Raw genomic sequence first — 20,424 nt, forward strand, 5'->3', positions numbered from 1 at the left:
AGATCCATGCTGCTATCGGCAAACTGAAATTTGCCAAGGCGGCGGGGCCAGAGGGAATGGGATTGGAATTTTACAAAATCGTATCATCTCCCATCGGGCCGGCCCTGAGTGCCATTTATGCAGACATGCAGGCCACTGGACGGCTTCTCCCTGAACAGAACCATACTCATATGGTGGTACTCCCCAAGCCAGGGAAGGACCCCAAACCTGTGGGCTCTTGCAGGCCTATATCTCTGCTTAACCAGGATATGAAGCTCCTTAGGGCCATCTTAGCGGGACGAATGGCCCAGGTGGTCCCTCATCTTATTCATCCCAACCAGGTGGGCTTTGTCTCTGGGCAATTAGAAACATAGAAACATAGAAAATTGACGGCAGAAAAGGGCCTTAGCCCATCAAGTCTGCCCACACCAATGACCCACTCCCTAACGTTTATTCCCCTAGAGATCCCACGTGAATATCCCATCTTCTCTTAAAATCTGACACGTTGTTGGCTTCAATCACCTGCTGAGGTAGCTCGTTCCAATGATCGATTACCCTTTCGGTGAAGAAGTACTTCCTGGTATCACCGTAAAATTTCCCTCCCCTGACTTTCAGCGAGTGCCCTCTTGTAACCGAGGGCCCTGTAAGACAGAAGATAGCATCTTTGACCTCTATACGTCCCGTAATATACTTAAAGGTCTCAATCATGTCTCCCCTCTCTCTCCGTTCTTCCAGCGAGTACATCCGCAGTTTTTTTAGCCTTTCTTCGTACGTGAGTTCCCTGAGCCCCAAGACCATCCTGGTAGCCATTCGCTGAACCGACTCCATTCTCAACACATCTTTCCGGTAGTGCGGTCTCCAGAATTGAACACAATACTCCAGATGAGGTCTCACCATGGATCTGTACAACGGCATTATGACTTCAGGTTTTCTGCTGACAAAACCCCTACGGATGCAGCCCATCATTTGTCTTGCCTTGGACGAAGCCATCTCCACCTGATTGGCAGCCTTCATATCATCACTAATGATCACTCCTAAATCACGTTCTGCCTTGGTCCTGGACAAGGTTTCACCATTTAGTGTGTAAGTTCTGTGTGGATTTTTTTTACCTAGGTGCATCACTTTACATTTTTTAGCATTGAAGCTTAGCTGCCAAGTTGACGACCACTGTTCCAGCTGCCGTAGGTCCAGCGTCATAATGTCAGGCACACTGCTTTTACCTACTATGTTGCATAGTTTGGCGTCATCGACAAACAGTGATACTTTTCCTCTAAGCCCTTGGGTAATATCTCCTATGAATAAATTGAATAGAATCGGCCCTAAGACGGAGCCCTGTGGTACTCCACTTGTCACTGCTGATGTTTTGGAGGGGGTACCGTTTACCATCACCCTTTGAAGCCTACCGCTTAGCCAATCCCTAACCCATGTAGTGAGTGTATCTCCTAATCCCATAGATTTTAGTTTGTTTAACAGCCTGCGGTGTGGGACGCTGTCAAAAGCTTTGCTGAAGTCCAAATAAATCACGTCCAGGGACTCCCCGGCATCCAGATGACTAGTCACCCAGTCAAAGAAGTCAATCAGATTAGATTGGCAGGACCTTCCCCTGGTAAATCCGTGTTGGTGTGGATCACGTAGATTTTCTTCTTCTAGTATTTGGTCGAGTTCCTGTTTGATCAGTGTTTCCATGAGTTTGCACACTATGGATGTGAGACTCACCGGTCTGTAATTTTCTGTTTCTTTTCTGCAGCCCTTTTTGTGGAGTGGAATTACGTTAGCTGTTTTCCAGTCCAGGGGTACTCTTCCCGTGCGCATGGAAAGATTGAAGAGCACGGATAGTGGTTCAGCTAAAACTTCACACAGCTCTCTGAGCACCCTGGGGTGTAGATTGTCTGGTCCCATGGCTTTGTCTACTTTGAGTCTTGAAAGTTCGTAGTAGACGCCACTGGGTGTAAACTCAAAATCTTTGAATAGGTCTTTTTGACTGTCTCTTATCTGTAGTTGCGGACCAGCTCCCGGTGCTTCACAGGTGAATACTGAGCAGAAGTATTCATTTAGTAGTTCTGCCTTGGTAGAATCAGATTCCGCGTAGTTTCCATCTGACTGCCTAAGGCGCTCTATCCCATCCTTGTTTCTCTTCCTGTTGCTAATGTACCTGAAGAAGGATTTATCCCCTTTTTTAATGTTTCGTGCTAGATCTTCTTCTGTTCGTAGTTTGGCCTCCCTGACTGCTTTTTTGACAGCTTTCGATCTGACCAGATAGTCTTCCCTTGCCTCCCTCTTCCCAAGATGTTTGTAGGTGATAAATGCTTCTTGTTTCTTTTTGATGAGGTCCGAAATTTCCTTGTTGAACCATTGTGGTCTTTTGTTTCTCCGGCGTTTGCTTACTGTATTAATGTAGCGGTTAGTTGCTTCGTTCAGGATGGATTTCAGATTTGACCACATAGTTTCCGGATTGTCAGTTTCTGCATGGTTTTGCAGCTCTTGATGGACAAAGTCTCTCATGTGGTCAAAGTCTGCACCCCTAAAGTTGAGGACCCTCGTTGCTGTGTTTGATTTAGAGAAGCCTTTCCTGAGGTTGAGCCATACCATGTTGTGGTCACTGGAGGCCAACGTGTCTCCTACTGATACCTCTGAGACACTGTCTCCATTGGTGAGTACCAGGTCCAGTATTGTCTGTTCCCTTGTGGGCTCTAATACCATTTGTTTGAGTTGTGCACCCTTAATGGAGGTTAATATTCTTCTGCTACCACTCGTAATCGCGGAGAGTGTGTTCCAATCTGCATCTGGCATATTGAAGTCCCCTAACAGTACTGTGTCACCACGCAAAGTGATGTTCTCTATGTCTTCAATCAATTCCTTGTCTTTTTCTTCCTGTTGTCTTGGGGGTCTGTATACCACACCGAGGTAAAGGCATTTTTCATTCCCTCTGGCCAGGTTTACCCAAAGTGATTCCCCTGTGTATCTAACCTCTTTGATTCTGGTAGTTTTTATATTATCCTTAGTGTATAGTGCTACCCCCCCTCCTAACTTGCCCTCTCTGTCCCGACGAAGTAGATTGTAGCCTGGTATAACCATATCCCACCCATGTGAGTCTGTGAACCAGGTCTCGGATATCGCTACTACGTCAAGGTCAGCATTCCTTATCTCTGTTTCTAGTTCCAGGATTTTGTTGCCCAAGCTGTGTGCGTTAACATACATAGCTCTCCAAACCTGTGAAGAGATGTCTGTCCCTTTTTGTGTGGTTCCTATTTTTTTGTGTATACTATGGGTACTTACCCTAGGCTCAGAAGTGTGGGTGCTACTTGCTTCCCCAGGGTGGATCCTTGTTGTTCTGGAATGTGTGTATGTGCCCTCCCCCAACTTACCTAGTTTAAAGCCTTCCGAAGTAGGCGGGCTAATCGATGTCCAAATACTTTCTTTCCTTTCTTGGTCAGGTGTAGTCCGTCAGGTCCCTGTAGTCCTTGTAGCGCCTCTCCGTGGTCCAGGCCCTCTTCTAATATTCTGAAGGCCCTGGTGGCGCGTCGTGAGGGCGACGACTTACTAGTCAGTTTGGATGTGGAGAAGGCCTTCGACAAGGTTACCTGGCCTTATCTCTTTTGGATCGTATGCCAGTATGGTATCACCGGTTCGTTCCATGACTGGATTGTTAGCCTTTATACTGCTCCAACTACTCAGTTGCTCATTAACAAGCAGCGTACGACCTCCTTTCCACTATTGCAGGGGATGAGACAGGGTTGCCCTTTATTCCCCCTTTTGTTTATCCTTTCGTTGGCACCTTTAGCCAGTAAGATACAGGCATTCGGGTTGGGCTGCAATACTGTAAGATAACTATGTTTGCAGATGACATGCTGCTCTTTGTCAGTATTGCTCGGGTGTCCATTCCTCTCCTGACTAATCTTATTGCCCTTTATGGGACCTTCTCAGACCTGTGTATTAATTTTAGTAAGTCTGAGGCCTTGCCAGTGACGTCCCCCTGTGCTTCACGCCTCTTGCCTGTTTTCCCCTTCCAATGGGCAGCGGGAGAACTCAAATATCTAGGGATCTTTCTCAGTGCAGATTGGGCTTATGTGTACCAACGCAATATTTTGGATAAGATCAAACAGCTCTGTGAATCTTGTCTCTGATGGGGGAGCTCCCTCTGTCTCTATCAGGCAGGGTTGCACTGGTCAAAATGGTTCTACTACCTAAGCTTCTTTACCCTCTGCAGATGATCCCTATATGGCTCAAGGGAGCGAATAAACGGGCGTGTAAATCTGTTATTGGCATAATCGCAGGGCTCCCATCAGGTTTTGCCAGCTTGCTCGGGCCTGGGGGGGGGGCAGCGGGGTTGGCACTGCCAGACCTTTGGCTTTACAATGTGGCTGTCCTGATGCGCTGGGTCCATGAGCTCTATACATCCAACTACCGTTTCGCCCCTGCGGGCCTCTTGGACTCATGGATTGCTTCCTATTGAGCCTTGGAGTGTCAGGAGCTCCCTCGGTGGCAGCAACCTCGAGTGGGCTCTGCCTCAGTGTGGTTGGATCCTTTGCGGTGGGCTCTGCTCTGGTGGAGACAAAGAGTGGGTCGGGGGCAGGACAGTTGGGCTTTTCGGTTCCTTTGTGGTAATCCTGAGTTTCCTCCTGGGGGGAGGGGCTCGTAGGTTGGCTAAGCGTTTCGGTATAGGTCTTTGTTTGGGGCATCTCCGACCGGCTGACTCAGATGCCTCCGCATTCCCCTCCTATGCAGATCTCCACTGCCGCTGGTCCTTACCATGTATGCCATTTTTTGCCTATCTCCAATTGCGCCACTATTTTGAGGACCACTGCAAGAGGAATTAGCTTGATTTGCGTTTTGCTGCCAGGAACGCTCAACTGCAGGAACTACAGTTTAAGCTGTTGCATCATACTTATTTCAGTAGAAGTAGGGGAGCACGGGTGGGCCTGTGGGAGTCTGATGAATGTGTCAAGTGCAAGTGTATGAAGGGGACCTTAGTGCATATGCTCATTGAATGCCCGCAGTTGGGTACCTATTGAAATGGGGTCTTGGATTACCTGGTTCAGATTGTGGGGGTCCCTCTCCAGTGGTCTTACCCCCCCTCATCATGGGGTATGAGGGGGAAGTGTTGGAACAGGGCTTGGGGGCTAAACATCGGTGCTTTATTTATGTAGCCCTCCTGGTAGCCAAACGGGGGGTGCTACTGCTCTAGATGAACAAATCCGCCCCGGAGGTGGTGGGGTGGAAACGATCCCTTCTGAAGTGGCTCATTGGGAACTTTGCTTGTGGGAGAGGGGGTATCTGCTTCCCACCAGCTCTACCGGACACTGTGGGAGGCAACCCCGGCGGGGGTGCAATCCTTGTAACGATTTCCCTACTTTCGTCCAATCACTCGGGCGGGAGGGGGGGGCTGGATGGCTGGGGATTTGCGTGGATGTGTGTGTGGGTGTTTGTGACGTTTGGGGGTAAATGGAAAACTTGAACAGTTGTTTCATAGTCTTCTGTTTGCTATTTTGCCGGGGCTTTTTTTTACTTTGGCATCGGGAGTGTTTGGCTGTGGCCTCTGTATTTCTCCTTGCTCAGTTTAGTATCTTCATTACCCTCGACTGTTAGTACTGGTTTTTGCACTGTCTGTTCATGTTTTCTGCCTAATAAAAATTATTTCAAACAAAAAAAGCCAAAATAGCCAAGCAATTGTTAGTGAATCAATCGTTTGGTTATTTTGCATAGGGTTTTACTCATTTGCATGGGTGGATCGGATCGAGTAGGAGATTGATCGGGCAGCAGTTTAGTGAATTGGGTCTGGGAACGATCGCAAAACCAGTAAAACTGGTTTTGTGATTGTCATTACAGGATTGGTAGGTTTAGTGAATCTAGCCCTAAGTTTTTAACTTTGCCGTGTTTAAAGATAATCTCATCGACTTGACACATATGAATAAATGTAGTTAGTAACAACAGACAAAGCTATAAAATTTCACAATGAAATTGCAAGTGGTTGCTGAGAAAACAGCAAAGAAACTCTAGGGCAGACTTGGCCTGCAGTGTGTTGAAATTTGGACCGCCGGACAATTTCAAATTTCCACTAAAGTTGGCCCGCCAGTACAAGCGCCGCTCATCTGTAGGTTTGTGCGGCCTGCAGATGATCTCTGGTCAGCTTTAGCGATCCAAGCAGGCTGCCATTGCCTCAGCTGCACGTTCCCTCTGGCACGGTCCCGTACATCAGTGGGACCGCACCAGAGGGAACATGCAGCTGAGGCTATGGTGGCCTGCTAGGATCACTACAGCTGCCCAGCAATCCTCTGTAGGCAACGTGAACCTACAGATGATGTGGTGCAAATCTACCTGGAAGAATGTACAGCCCACAGAACAGGCATGAAATACAGGTAAGGAAATAAAACTACTCGCTGCCAAATGTAATCTAACGCCAATTATGACTTATTTAGTGCCAATTTACATTTGCTTATGTTCAATCAAATTCAGTATGTTCTCATTGCTGCAGAAGAGGGAAAACAGACTCAACAGTGAAGCATTTAACTTTCCACATGCCCTTCTATTGCTAACTCTATATCTTCATAAACAGCATTGTTTTTATCTTTATTTGCATTTTACCAAAATCATACAAGTATTACACTTGAATTAGTAAAACTTAAGGAAAGTTCTCAATCATTCAATAGTAATTTAAATAGTGCTTTTATAGATCTCAATAAAAAAGGGCATGTAAGTACATAAGCCTGGGACCAACATGATTTGAATAATGACCAGGCAACAAAAGGTAGAAAAAATAATTTTATTTTCTCTTTTGTGATTACAATATGTCAGATTTGAAATGTTTATCCTGCTAGAGCTGGTGTTAGACAGCAAGCATGAACTAGGACCTAAAAGAGAGAGGAAAAGTTTTTTTTTTAATTTATTTTGTTTACATCACAGAGCTGGCGTGGGGTTGGAGAGGTTGTAACCCTATACTTCTACTAAAACTAAGGGTCCTTTTATTAAGATGTGCATTTAGCGTACCTTAATAAAAAGACCCCTAAGTATCTTAATAAAAAAATTCAGCCCGCGACTTAGCCTATGTTTTAGATTTTGGCCCCTTATGCAATTGAGTTTGACACCCCTGCTCTAGGGGGTTACTTTTTTGCCTCACCCTGTATATATTATGGGTGTGGGTGTGTATGTGTATACATAGGTACAATCGCTAATCCTAGCTCTAGTAGACTACTGCAACATACTATATCTCCCATGCACAGCTACCATGATAAAACAACTACAAACAATACAAAACACAGCCCTAAGACTAATCTACTCACTGAAGAAATTTGACCACATCACAGAGGCATACCACGACTCACATTGGCTCCCAATACAAGAGAGAATTCAGTTCAAATTTTACTGCCTACTATTTAAAGCAATAAACGGAGACAGCCCAGCCTATTGGAACAATCGACTAGTTCAATCCACCTCAACCAGACATAGGAGAACCCACGCACCATTCACACACCCTCCAACCAAAAACGTCAAAAGAAAAAAACTGTACGACAACTCTACAACCTATTGACCACGACCACAGACTACAAAACTTCAAAAAAGAAATAAAAACCCTTCTATTAAAAAAACACATAAAACCGAACTAACACAATCAGAAATGTCCCAAGCATCACCTGCAACTACTACATATGTACCTCCAATATCATGACAACTCAGATGTAATCCTTAGCAACTCAAAGAAATGTACAAACTACTCCCTAAATACTTCTAATCTCCGGACAATCCATTTGTAATTCACCATGAACTGCAAGGTAATGGCGAAATAGACATCCCTAATGTAATGTAATATAATAATAGTTTTTAGTTTATTCTCAAACATTTAAGAATTTTTTTCCTATCTAGAACAGTAAGTACTTCTTTTGTTGTTAGGAATGTCAAATAAAATATCTTTTTTTTTTATTTTCAGACCTGCCTTCTGATGCGGCAGCAGCATGAAGCAGCAGCTTTAAATGCTGTTCAGAGACTAGAATGGCAACTTAAACTACAGGAACTTGAACCTGCCACATATAAATCTATTAGTATTTATGAAATTCAAGAGTTTTCTGTTCCCCTTGTTGATGTCAACGATGACTTTGAATTGACACCTATATGACAACTCCTATCTGCACTTTTCTAGGCTTTGTGAAGAGATTTTGAGTGTAATGAGATGTGGTACTTTCCTTACTAAAGCACTTAATTCTGTGGAATTGAATACTCTGCCTTCTCCTTGATGCTGGTCATCCTTTCATTGGCAGGAGATGAGAATGGGGAGGAGGAACTGGAGTTTGGCTTGTGCAGGGTGGTAATTGAATTCTATATGTATTTTAAACATGTAGTGACACAGAAGGCTAGTTTTATTAAAGTGTGCTTTTGCATTAACACCTGCTAGCACATGCTAATGCTGTTAATGAACATTAAGTCCCATTGCATACAAAGAAACCTGTGGTAAATAATGCATATTAATGGTGCTAGTGTGCTTCATTAAATCTAGCCCTAGCCCATCCAGGGTTGGATGCCAGCTCTGAGGGCCCCTTCATGTTAAATATCATTATTTATATTTATTACAGCTTTACTGTAAAGTCAGTATACTTCAGGCATTCGGTTAAAGGTGCTGATCTGCAGCTAATGTTGCAGGAAGCTGCTAGCAAGAAATAAGGCAGTCACAAAAGCAAGTGTTAGATTTACCAAAGTGTGCTACTGTGTTAGTGTACACAAACACCTTTTAAGGTGCGTTTATTATTAAACAGGTACCATTGCATGAAATGGGACTGACACATGTTACATGATAGCGTCTTTTAGTAAAGCCACCCTTTAAATTTATTCACCAAGGGCTGTAAGAGTTATACTTTCATTGTGGAGGCCCTATAGAAAAGAATCCCCAAAAAGCTCAATGGATGAACACACATTTTACAAAAATGTTCAACTCATATGTGTAAATGGATTGTACAGCTTTCTTTTTGGAGCAGATGCAATATTGTGTTCATTTTTAAAATAATTTATTTTATACATATTGTGCAAATGTACATATCTTTGTATTTATTGTTTAAAGCTTGTACAGAAGAAATTGATATTTTAACTGTAAAATCATTTTTGTCTGTTTTAATGGACCAAAGTTGTAGTTTTTGAGTGGCGTGTGTGTTCTGTTTAGCAAAGTTTTTTTGTTTTGGGGGTGTTTGTTTTAATTAAGGCATGTGTTTTAACTGGTCTGTTTCATTACCATGACTATAAAGGTTTACAACAAAATTGTGCTGCATGGTTCACTCAGCTCCACCCTGTTACTTGGTAAATCTTAAACCATTTTAACCAGTTACAAGAACCACATTTTATAGTAGTCTGTGCACATGACGTACCTATGATTTATTATTGCTTGAGATATTTTTGTTAAACAAAAAAAAAAAAATTGATCTTAAATGTTGAACTTGTTGTAAAGCCTATTTTTCTTTTTAACAAAATACCTTTGAATGAAAATTCTAAAATTTAAATTATCTATTTTAATATTTTCCTATAAAAGGATTTGTAAATACTTGTAAATATGTTTAATAAATTTTATTGGCCATGTTAACAGAGGACTTTTTTCAGCAGTAAAATTAATATATTTTTTTAAGTAAATGTGCTTTCGTCCTACTAAATAAACAGTTCTAAAGTTTGAAAATAAGATTTAGATTGCTTAATTTGGTTAAAAATACAATGCCTTTCTACACATTAGATACTTTAACCCTCATTTTATAAGTCCTGTTCATATTTGATAGTGTATATGCATAAAGTGTCACTTAATAATTTTTCTTGCATATTATCTAATATTTCTTTCAAATTATTATAGCTTTAGTGTAAACTCAGTATATTTTACAAAGCCAGAATATGTACATATCAAGCTCAAGTGTGTGCAGATAGAAAGGGGGTGTGATCTGGGCATGGCATAGATGTTTTTTCAATATATAGTAATCAAAAGTAGAGATCTCCCCACATACATAATAGAGATAATCTAAATAACAATAAGTGGTGAGACTAAACACAACCTTGTTAAACAGGAAGAAAAAGCCTCAGAAATCCCAATGCATAGCTCATTTTGTCTCATGCATTACTTGGGGACTAAATGTCATTCATCGGCAAAAAAAAACTTCTGGCGACACAATACAGTGTACATATATTGCATTAACATTCACTTTGCAGGCTGGCTATAAGAATGTATAAAAAAACAAGCACTTAATTATCCCAACGGGAGGCCCATTTCACAATTGCTTCCTTAGGGGAATTATCATGCTGCAACTTGAAGTTAAAAAAACATGTTTTGTGATTTAAGCTCAGCAATGTAGACAGAATATATAACTTGCTTTCCAACGTATCTATTATTACATTAGGACAAGCAGGCAGCATATTCTCACATGTGTGACGTCATCCATGGAGCCCAGTACGGACAGTCTGACAAGTCAACTGTCACTTTAAGTTTGAAAAAACTTCATGACTGCCTGCACTGTGCATGCGTGAATGCCTTCCCGCCCGCTGAGGTGCAAGGTCCCCCCAGTTCTTTGTTTTCTGCGAAGTGAAGGGTATTTTTTTTTTTCTTAAACTCTGTTCAGTTTTTTACATGCCTTCCCGTTTCACGTCTGTTTTTGTAAATTTTGTTTTTTTATAATTTTTTTTCATTTCTTTTAGTTTCAGTTTGATGGGGGTTTTTTTTGTTTGTTTGTTTGTTTTTTATTGTTAAATCATGTTTATTATATCAAGAAAAATACCAATACAACACAGCACCAAAACAGCATACAACAACATCTACAAAAAGAAAAATCCCCCCTCCCTTCCCACCCACCCACCCACCCACCCATCCAGGGAACAGCCACCCAACCCAGTCCAAACAATTCAATTCAGCAGTCTACTTCTGGCACGCGGATTCAATGTCGCAGCAAACGGTAACCAACACTGGAGAAATAAAATGCCCCATTTAGAGTGTAAGTTGGGAAGAGCTTGACGTTCAAACCCAGCTGTCTGTATCATCAGCGTCCGCCAATGCATCAGGGTAGGAGTATGGGGCGATAACCAGCATTGTAATATAGACTTAATGCCCATAAGTATCGATTTTTGTACAAATGTCATACTTCCCCTTTTCACCGGAAACAAGGATAGTGTCAAAGTAAAGAGAAAGGTATTAACTGGCCTCCATGAACAATTCCACATCAAGGCAATCTGATTGCCCAATCTTCGCCAATAGGCCTTTATGCCAGGACAGGACCAAAACATATGGCTCAAAGTAGCTCGGGCCGCCCCACACTGAGGACAACAGTTCGAAGAGCAAAGGTGGGCCCGATACGCTCGGACCGGAGCAAAGAAGGCCCGCAACACAAACTTATAATACCTTTCCGATTCTACTGCAGATTGTAGCACTCTAGGGCCCAGTTTCAAACTATGTTTTATAACCTCCGCTGAGATCGGGACCTGCAAATGTGCGGTCCACAGAGCTGCTACCGCTGCATAGTCCAAGTCTCCTGCCAAATCTTGCAGAAACCGATGATGAAACCGGAGTGGAGTAGCATCCTGGGCAGTCAAACAAAGAGATTCCGAGAGTTTCTCCTGTATCTCTTCCAGCAAGGCAGTACGAGGCAGTGAAAGGATATAATGTTGTAATTGTCTATAAGAAAACCAGTCATGTAGCCCAAAATGAAAGGACTCCTGCAGTTGTTGGAATTCTTGAAGCTTGCCATCAGACTGTAACACCTGGGACAAATACAGTAGTCCTTTAGAAGTCCATTGTAAAAAGGACCCCATGCGCATTCTTGGAAGAAAATCACCATTACCCCGTATAGGCAGGCATGGGGTCACATATGGGCTAAGCTGTAACAATTTACAAAGACATTTCCAAGTTTTCCTTGCTGGAAACAAAAAGATATCTCCAAAAGAAGGAGAACGCTCCGGCAATTTTTTTAACATTAAGTAAATAGCTGAAATGATAGGGAAAGAACGCCATACATTCCACAGTCATTGCAGAGAAACAAGCAGTCATACAAAACCAGTCATTCAGATGTCTAAATTGGCAAGCCAAATTAAATCGTCTCAAATGTAATAGCCCCATCCCCCCCTGGTCTCTAGGCAAAAACAATGTGGTCAAGGAAATACGAGAACGTTTATCCCCACACAAATAAGTAAGTAAAGACCTCTGTAATAAAAACAGATGACTCCGGCGCACCAGCAAAGGCAACAATTGCAGTACATAAACCCATTGGGGAATCACCAGCATATTATAGAGCGCTATTTTACCCAAAAGTGCAAGGGGATAAGCTTGCCACGCCCTCAATCTAGCCCTTGTACGAGTCAACAATGGGAGCACATTGATGGAATAAAGTTGGGTCAAATCCTGTGGTATAAAAATACCCAATTATCTCAGATTGTCAGACGCCCATGCTAGGGGAAAAGGTCCCGTCCAGCCCTCCCAGACAGACCCTTGCAACGGAAGCACTAAAGATTTTTGACGATTCAAAGTCAATCCAGAATACACATGAAATCCGTCAAACAGAGTGCGGGTCAACGAACTCTGAGGCTTTGCCAAAGTCAACAATAAGTCATCAGCAAATGCCAAAACTCGAAGTTGGGAAGAGCCTTTAGGTAGCCCTACCAACTCATCATCCGTCTTAAGAGTACGAAGAAGTGGCTCTAAAGAAAGTAAAAACAATAAAGGAGATAGTGGGCATCCCTGACGTGTCCCTCTGCCCACTCCAAAGGCTTCCGTTAAGCTGCCATTGATCAAAAGTTTAGCTGTGGGTGCAGAGTACAAAGCCCTTAAAGCCGTCAAAAACCATCCCCCAATTCCAACGTATTCCACCGTTTGAAACAAATAATGCCATGGTACCTGATCAAAGGCTTTAGCTGCGTCCAAGCTCACTAATATACCCAGCAAGTTCATAGATTGAGCTCTAGACATTGTCAGCAAAACTCTTCGTACATTCACTACTGAATGTCTACCCTGAACAAACCCCACCTGTTCTTCAGAAATAAGGGTTGGCAACAAAGGGGTCAAACGATTGGCTAATAAACGGGCTAAAAATTTTAAGTCCACGTTAATTAAAGAAATGGGGCGGTATGATTCTACCTCATCTCTCGGTTTATTAGGTTTAGGAATCAAGTTTATTAGGTTTTTATATACCGCCTATCAAGGTTGTCTAAGCGGTTTACAATCAGGTACTTGAGTATTTTTCCCTCTCTGTCCCGGAATCAGCATGATAGTAGCCTCATTCGCGTAAAAAGGAAAAGTGCCATTTTCCAAAGCCCGGGCATAATAGCGAAAAAGTGATTCACATAGTTGCGGGGATAACATTTTATAAAATTCAGGGGAAAACCCATCAGGGCCTGGAGCAGTACACGTGCGTAATTGCTGTATTGCTTTCTGAATCTCCAGGCCCTGAATGGGCTTATTTAAAACGTCACATTGCTGCACCGTAAACTGAGGCATACCCGCGTCTTCTAAATAATCCAGAACATCTGGACCCTGGTAAGGACCCGGATTGGCATAGAACTGGGAAAAATGTTGGTAAAAAGCATCCGCAATGTCACGGAGCCTAGTCGAATAAGAGTCTATGCCCTTCCTAATCTTAGCTATATACCTGTCATCTTGCCAATTTTTAGTTAAAGCGGCCAGCATTTTCCCAGTCCTATTCCCATAATGGTAAAATTTATATTTTCGGTAAAAAAGGGATCTCTTAGTACGCTAGTGTTAACAGGGCATTCAGCGCAACCTGGACTGAGTGAAGCTCCTCCTACAGCAACGGCGAGGGCTGTCTAAGATATTTAGCTTTCAAATGTAAATAGCATTTCTCAAGCCGAACAACACCGTTCACTATTCGTCTGCGACGCGCAGAAATAAACGCAATAATGTCCCCCCAGAGCACAACTTTAGCAGTTTCCCAAAACAATAAGGGCTCCTCTCTGTGTTGTTCTCAGTTCCTTATTTTACTTGGGTATCATTTTATATATTTTGATTCCCTAGTCTCTGATGAGCCAGGGATCAGTAGTTTTAAAGGTTCAACTACTATTTCTACACATACGCTTTTATAGGCTGAGGCCCCCTTTTTTCATGGTATTCTGTCCTTACTAAGCACTTAACATAGTAACATAGTAGATGACGGCAGATAAAGATTCTAATGGTCCATCTAGTCTGCCCAACCTGATTCAATTTAAATTTAAATTTTATTTTTTTTCTTAGCTATTTCTGGGCAAGAATCCAAAGCTCTACCCGGTACTGTGCTTGGGCTCCAACTGCTGAAGTCTCCATCAAAGCTCACTTCAGCCCATCCACACCCTCCCAGCCATTGAAGCCCTCCCCTACCCATCCTCAACCAAAAGGTCATATACAGACACATACCGTGCAAGTTTAAGTTTTATTTATATTTGATTAATTGCTTAATTAAAATTGTTTCTAAGCGAGTTACACTATATGAAATATATGCAAGTCTGCCCAGTACTGGCCTTAGTTCTTCAATATTTACTATTATTTTCTGATCCTCTGATTATTTACTAGATCCTCAGTGTTCATCCCACGCTTTTTTGAACTCTGTCACCATTTTCCTCTCCACCACCTTTCTCGGAAGCGCATTCCAGGCATCCACCACCCTCTCCATAAAGTAGATTTTCCTAACATTGCTCTTGAATCTACCACCCCTCAACCTCAAATTATGTCCTCTAGTTTTGCCATTTTCCTTTCTCTGGAAAAAATTTTGTTCTACATTAATACCTTTCAAGTATTTGAACGTCTGAATCATATCTCCCCTGTCCCTCCTTTGTTCTGGGGTATACATATTCAGGGCTTCCAGTCTCTCCTCATACATCTTCTGGCGCAAACCTCCTATCATTTTTGTCGCCCTCCTCTGGACCACTTCAAGTCTTCTTATGTCTTCACCAGATACCGTCTCCAAAACTGACCACAATACTCCAAGTGGGACCGCACCAACGACCTGTACAGGGGCATCAACACCTTGTTCCTACTGGCTACGCCTCTCTTTATACAGCCCAGCATCCTTCTGGTAGCAACCACCGCCTTGTCACACTGTTTTTTTGCTTTTAGATCTTCGGACACTATCCCAGCATATACGGTTCCTTCTGATTATTAATCCCCAAATGCATTACTCTGCATTTCTTTGCATTGAATTTTAATTGCCAGATGTTAGACCATTCCTCTAACTTTTGCAGATCCTTTTTCATATTTTCCACTCTCTCTTCAGTGTCTACTCTGTTACAAATCTTGGTATCATCCGCAAAAAAGCAAACTTTTCCTTCTAACCCTTCAGCAATGTCACTCACAAACATATTGAACAGGATTGGCCCCAGCACCGAACCGAGGGACTCCACTACTCACCTTTCCTTCCTCCGAGTGACTTCCATTATCCACCACCCTCTGGTGCCTGTCCGACAGCCAGTTTCTAATCCAGTTCACCACTTTGAGTCCTAACTTCAGCCCTTCAAGTTTGTTCAAGAGCCTCCTATGATGAACTGTACCAAAGGCTTTCCTGAAATCTAAGTACAGTAAATTATATCTAGCATATGTCCTTGATCCAGTTCTCTGGTCACCCAATCAAAAAATTCAATCAGGTTCATTTGGCACAATTTACCTTTTGTAAAGCCATGTTGCCTCGGGTCCTGTAACCCAGTGTTCTTCAACCACCGGTCCACAGAAATTTCATGCCGGTCCACAGGGCCAGCACGTGCATCAGGCACAAAACAGCGTTCTTCAACCGCTGGTCCACGGTTCGATCGATGCGGCATTATCTTCAAGCCAGCTCCCTCTTCCTCATTGATTCAGTGCACAAAGCCACAGGCAGTGGCTCCTACGCACGTCCTGCGCCTGAACCGGAAGCCTCGCTGATGTCGCAACGTCAGAGAGAAGGCTTCCAGATGAGGCGCGGGATGTGCAAGGAGCCACTGCCCGCAGCTTTGTGCACTGCATCAGTGAGGAAGAGGGAGCTGGCCTGAAGATAACACCGGGGCAGCATAAAACAGCCAGGTGAGAGCAGGCCAGAAGGTATTCTGCCGGCATAGAAGGTAAGACATAGCATGGAGGGAGGGAAACAACAAAGGTAGGGGGAGAATGATTTTAATTTTGAATTTAGTGATTGAATTATGTCAAGTTTGAGAATTTACATCTGCTGTCAGTGTGCTTTGTGTAGTTTAATTTTGTGGTTAACCATTATGTGTTGTTAATAAATTATATTGTGTATCTGTGAAAAATGAATGGAAAAAAATAGTATTACAATTAGTACTATTATGGGGGCAGGGTCTAGCCACGACTTAGCCCAGTGTTCTTCAGCCGCCAGTCCACAGAATAATTATTTTATTTCTGCCGGTCCATAGGTGTAAAAAGATTGAAAAACACTGCTGTAACCCATTAGCTTCTACGAAGTTCACTATCCTTTCAGCAACACTTCCATTATTTTTCCAACAACTGAAGTGAGGCTTACTGGCCTGTAGTTTCCCGCGTCATCTCTGTGAATAGGGACCACATCCGCTCTCCAAGCCCCAGGAACCACTCCCATCTCCAGAGATTTGTTGAATAAGTCTTTAATAGGACCCACCAGAACCTCTCTGAGCTCCCTCAGTATCCTGGGATGGATCCCATCCAGTCCTATCACTTTGTCCACCTTCAGTTTTTCAAGTTGTTCATAAACACTTTCCTCCGTGAACAGCAAAGAATCTACTCCATTTTCTCGTGTTACTTTCCCAGACAATCTTGGTCCTTCTCCAGGATTTTCTTCTGTGAACACAGAACAGAAGTATTTGTTTAGCACGTTTGCTTTTTCCCCATCACTCTCCACATATCGGTTCCCAGCATATTTTAGTTTAGCAATTCCATTTTCATCTTCCTCCTTTCACTAATATATCTGAAAAAATTTATGTCCCCCCTTTTTTTACATTTTTAGCCATTTGTTCTTTTGCCTGCGCTTTCACCAGACGTATCTCTCTCTTGGCTTCTTTCAGTTTCACCCGGTAGTCCTTTCTGCACTCCTCTTCTTGGGTTTTTATATTTCCCGAACGCCACTCTTTTGCCTTTATTTTCTCCGCCACTAGTTTGGAGAACCATATCTGTTTCCCTTTTTCTCTTGTTTTTATTTATTTTCTTCACCACCACTGTTTTTCCACTTCTCTTATGTCCTCCCGTCCTAACAGTTTTCTTCAGGTACTCTCCCATTTTATTAAAGTCCGTACGTTTGAAATCTAGGACTTTAAGCATCGTGAGGCCACTCTCCACTTTCAAACCAAACCGTTCGATGATCGCTCCTTCCCATCTTGAGGAGACTTAAAAAAAAAAAGCACTCAAAACCACTTAACCAACTTTTGGTTTTTACAAGAATATTACACAAGTCCATTCTCACTTTCCTTGTTAAATCTTTGAGAGGTTTCATCTTTCTGGTACATTGTTTTGATGATATGCTTCCCCTTGCTGTTTTAACTGATTTTCTCATTTTAAGGCTTATGTTACTTTTTCAGCCTTCTTGAGATCTTACAGAATAATAATATTACAAATATTTTTATCAGGAGGTTGTTTCTTTTCTTCTTCTCAGTAAGCCAATATGTCGTTCTGATTTTATGTTCCATAGCAATGGCTTCTCTACGATAATTTTATTTGATTACGAAATTCGATTCCCTTTTCATTTGTATCTACTCAAGGATAGGACTGATTTCAACTGTTTGTTGGGGCAGCTGCTCCATATAGGTGCATTAGCCAGTAGCTCTCTTATTTGGTTCTTGAATATTTTAGGTGTATCCAACGCATATATTTAAATTCAACTGACTCTAGGAGGTCATTTATTATCTTTCAACCTCCATGCACATAGGTTTTAGCACATAGGGTTCCTTTCTTCATTAGGTTATTTCCCTTGCCTCCATGATCTCATATCAGACATTAGGTCTAACTTTAAGAGGCAACTTGGGTTTTTCTGAGTTCTTGGAACCCAACTATCCCTCCATCCCTATTATTTGAACTAGGGAGTCCCCATTTGCGAGAATATTCTGCCGGCTTGTCTAAGGATAAAGCACAGTTACTTATCATAACAGGTGTTATCCTGTGACAGCAGGCCGATATTCTCACAACCCACTTGGGCATTGAACTGACAAATTCGTGAGCTAGCGTCAGGCAGGAAGGCACTCGCGCATGCGCGGTGAGGGCAGTCTAAAAAGCTTGTTAAAGCTTAGTGATTCTAAACTTTTCACTGTCCATACTGAGGCTCTGTGGATGATGTCACCCATTTGTGAGAATATCTGCCTGCTGTCCCACGATAACACCTGTTACGGTAAGTAACTGTGCTTTCTGTTAGCACCTAGCAAGTATGTGTGTGAGACGTGCATTTGTGTTTCCGCTGTCCCGCAAGGGGTGTGGCCAGAGATGGATGAAGTGAAAGAGAATCTGTTGCATGCTTGAGGTATCTTGGGGGGGATCTAGAGTTAGCAGGAGTACAGAGGGGGATGGGAGAGACCCTGGAAGCATTCATCCAGAAAGCCCCTTTGGAAGGATGCTAAAGTATTAGGAAAACATGTCTTGTACTAAAGAGAAAAATAAAAACTCAGATGATCAAGTATTGCTCTTTCATCTGGACAAAGGAACGTATCGGAGAACGGTGAGACACTGAATCTCTGTGAATAACAAAAAGCTGCCTGTTGGTTAGGGAGAAGAGTGAAATAGCAGAGACAGGACAAGGAACAGACGGAATCAGAAGTCTGTCCCTGGGAACCTCTTAAGAATCTACCCCACCCTATACCCCTCCTTATGTTTCAGATGTCCCGGAGCTAGATATAGAGGGTGTATGAAATCTATTTGAGGAATCAATGATTCCTCCTACGGCTCCAATAGAAGCAGGAGAGCTGTATCTCAGACCAGGAAAAAAAAAAAAAAAAAGAGTTGGAACAGGGACTTGCCAAATTTTCTTATAACTTCAAGACAGTACCTCAGTCAAGGAAAGAAGGAGCTGAAAGCTTTTGATAAAGTTCCTTATGAGAGGCTTCTGAGAAAATTAAAGAGTTATGGGATAGGTTGCAAAGTTCAGTTGTGGATTAGGAATTGGTTATTGGATAGAAAACAGAGGGTAGGGTTAAATGGTCATTTTTCTCAATTGAGAGTAAACAGTGGAGTGCCACAGGGATCTGTATTGGGACCAGTGCTATTTAACTTATTTATAAATGATGTGAAAATTGGAATGAGAAGTGAGGTGATTAAATTCACAGATGACACTAAACTGTTCAAAGTTGTTAAAATGCATGCGGATTTTGAAAAATTGCAGGCAGACCTTAGGAAATTGGAAGACTGGGCATCCAAGTGGCAGATTAAATTTAATGTAGACAAATGTAGAGTGATACACGTTGGGAAGAATAACCCGAATCACAGTTACTGGATGCTAGGGTCAACCTTAGGGGTTAGTGCCCAAGAAAAGGATCTGGGTGTCGTCATCAAACAATATGATGAAACCTTCCGCCCAGTGTGATGGCAGCCAAAAAAAAGCAAACAGGATGCTAGGAATTATTTAAAAAAGGGATGGTTAACAAGACTAAGAATGTTATAATGCCCCTGCATCACTCCATGGTGGAACCTCATCTGGAGTATTGCATTCAATTCTGGTCTCCTTATCTCAAGAAAGATATAGTGGCGCTAGAAAGGTTCAAAGAAGAGCGACTAAGATGATAAAGGGGATGGAACTCTTCTCGTATGAGGTAAACTAAAGAGGGTAGAGCTCTTCAGCTTGGAAAAGAGATGGCTGAGAGCAGATATGATTGAAGTCTACAACATCCTGAGTGGAGTAGAACGGGTACAAGTGGATCAATTTTTTCTCTCCATCAAAAATGACAAAGACTAGGGGACACTCAATGAAGTTACAGGGAAATACTTTTAAAACCAGTAGGAAGAAATTCATTCAGAGAATATTTAAGCTCTGGAATAATGACACGGGGACAAATTTGTCCCTGTCTCCACAGGAACTCAATTTCCCCATCCCATCCACATGAGTTTTGTCGCTGTCCCCATCCCTGTCCCATTCCTGTAAGCTCTGCCTTAATCGCACAAGCCTTGAACACTTATGATTTTAAAGTGTATGAGGCTTGTGCAGATGAGGACGGAGCTTGCAGGAATGGGGCAGGGATAGGAAAATATCTCGCTGGGACGGAAAAATGAATTCTCACGGGGATGGGGAAAAATTTGTCTCCATGTTATTCTCTACTCTGGCAATATTTCTAACTTGTTCCGCTTTAGAAACAGGTAATAAAGAATGTCAGCTAGATCCTCAGATGTACCACTCCACGTTCAAACAATTTTCATAACATTAAGCTTGATGTGCATTGTCTTCACCGGATCTACTCTAATAAATACTCTATTTAGATTTCTTTTAAACAGTATTTAGAAACTTATATATTGAAGATAATAAATTATTCATTCAAACTTATCTTTTAAGGTTCGTGGTCTCTTTTTCTTAGGGACTTTCTGTTGCCAAC

The 20,424-nt window shown here is 42.4% G+C and overlaps 1 protein-coding gene across 6 annotated transcripts in view; it reads left to right on the forward strand.

Moving 5' to 3' along the window:
- The window catches only part of ANKRD12 (ankyrin repeat domain 12), a 245,661-nt gene extending 236,126 nt beyond the window's left edge, over positions 1-9,535 (forward strand). For all 6 annotated transcript variants that reach the window (XM_033934050.1, XM_033934047.1, XM_033934052.1 and 3 more), the window contains one exon: positions 7,901-9,535. In XM_033934050.1, the coding sequence (XP_033789941.1) occupies positions 7,901-8,086 (186 nt within the window). In that variant the 3' untranslated portion in view covers positions 8,087-9,535. The remainder of the gene's footprint in view (positions 1-7,900) is intronic.
- The last annotated feature ends 10,889 nt before the right edge of the window (positions 9,536-20,424 follow it).

This window comes from Geotrypetes seraphini, chromosome 2, assembly GCF_902459505.1.
Source record: "Geotrypetes seraphini chromosome 2, aGeoSer1.1, whole genome shotgun sequence".
Classification (NCBI taxonomy): Eukaryota; Metazoa; Chordata; class Amphibia; order Gymnophiona; family Dermophiidae; genus Geotrypetes; species Geotrypetes seraphini.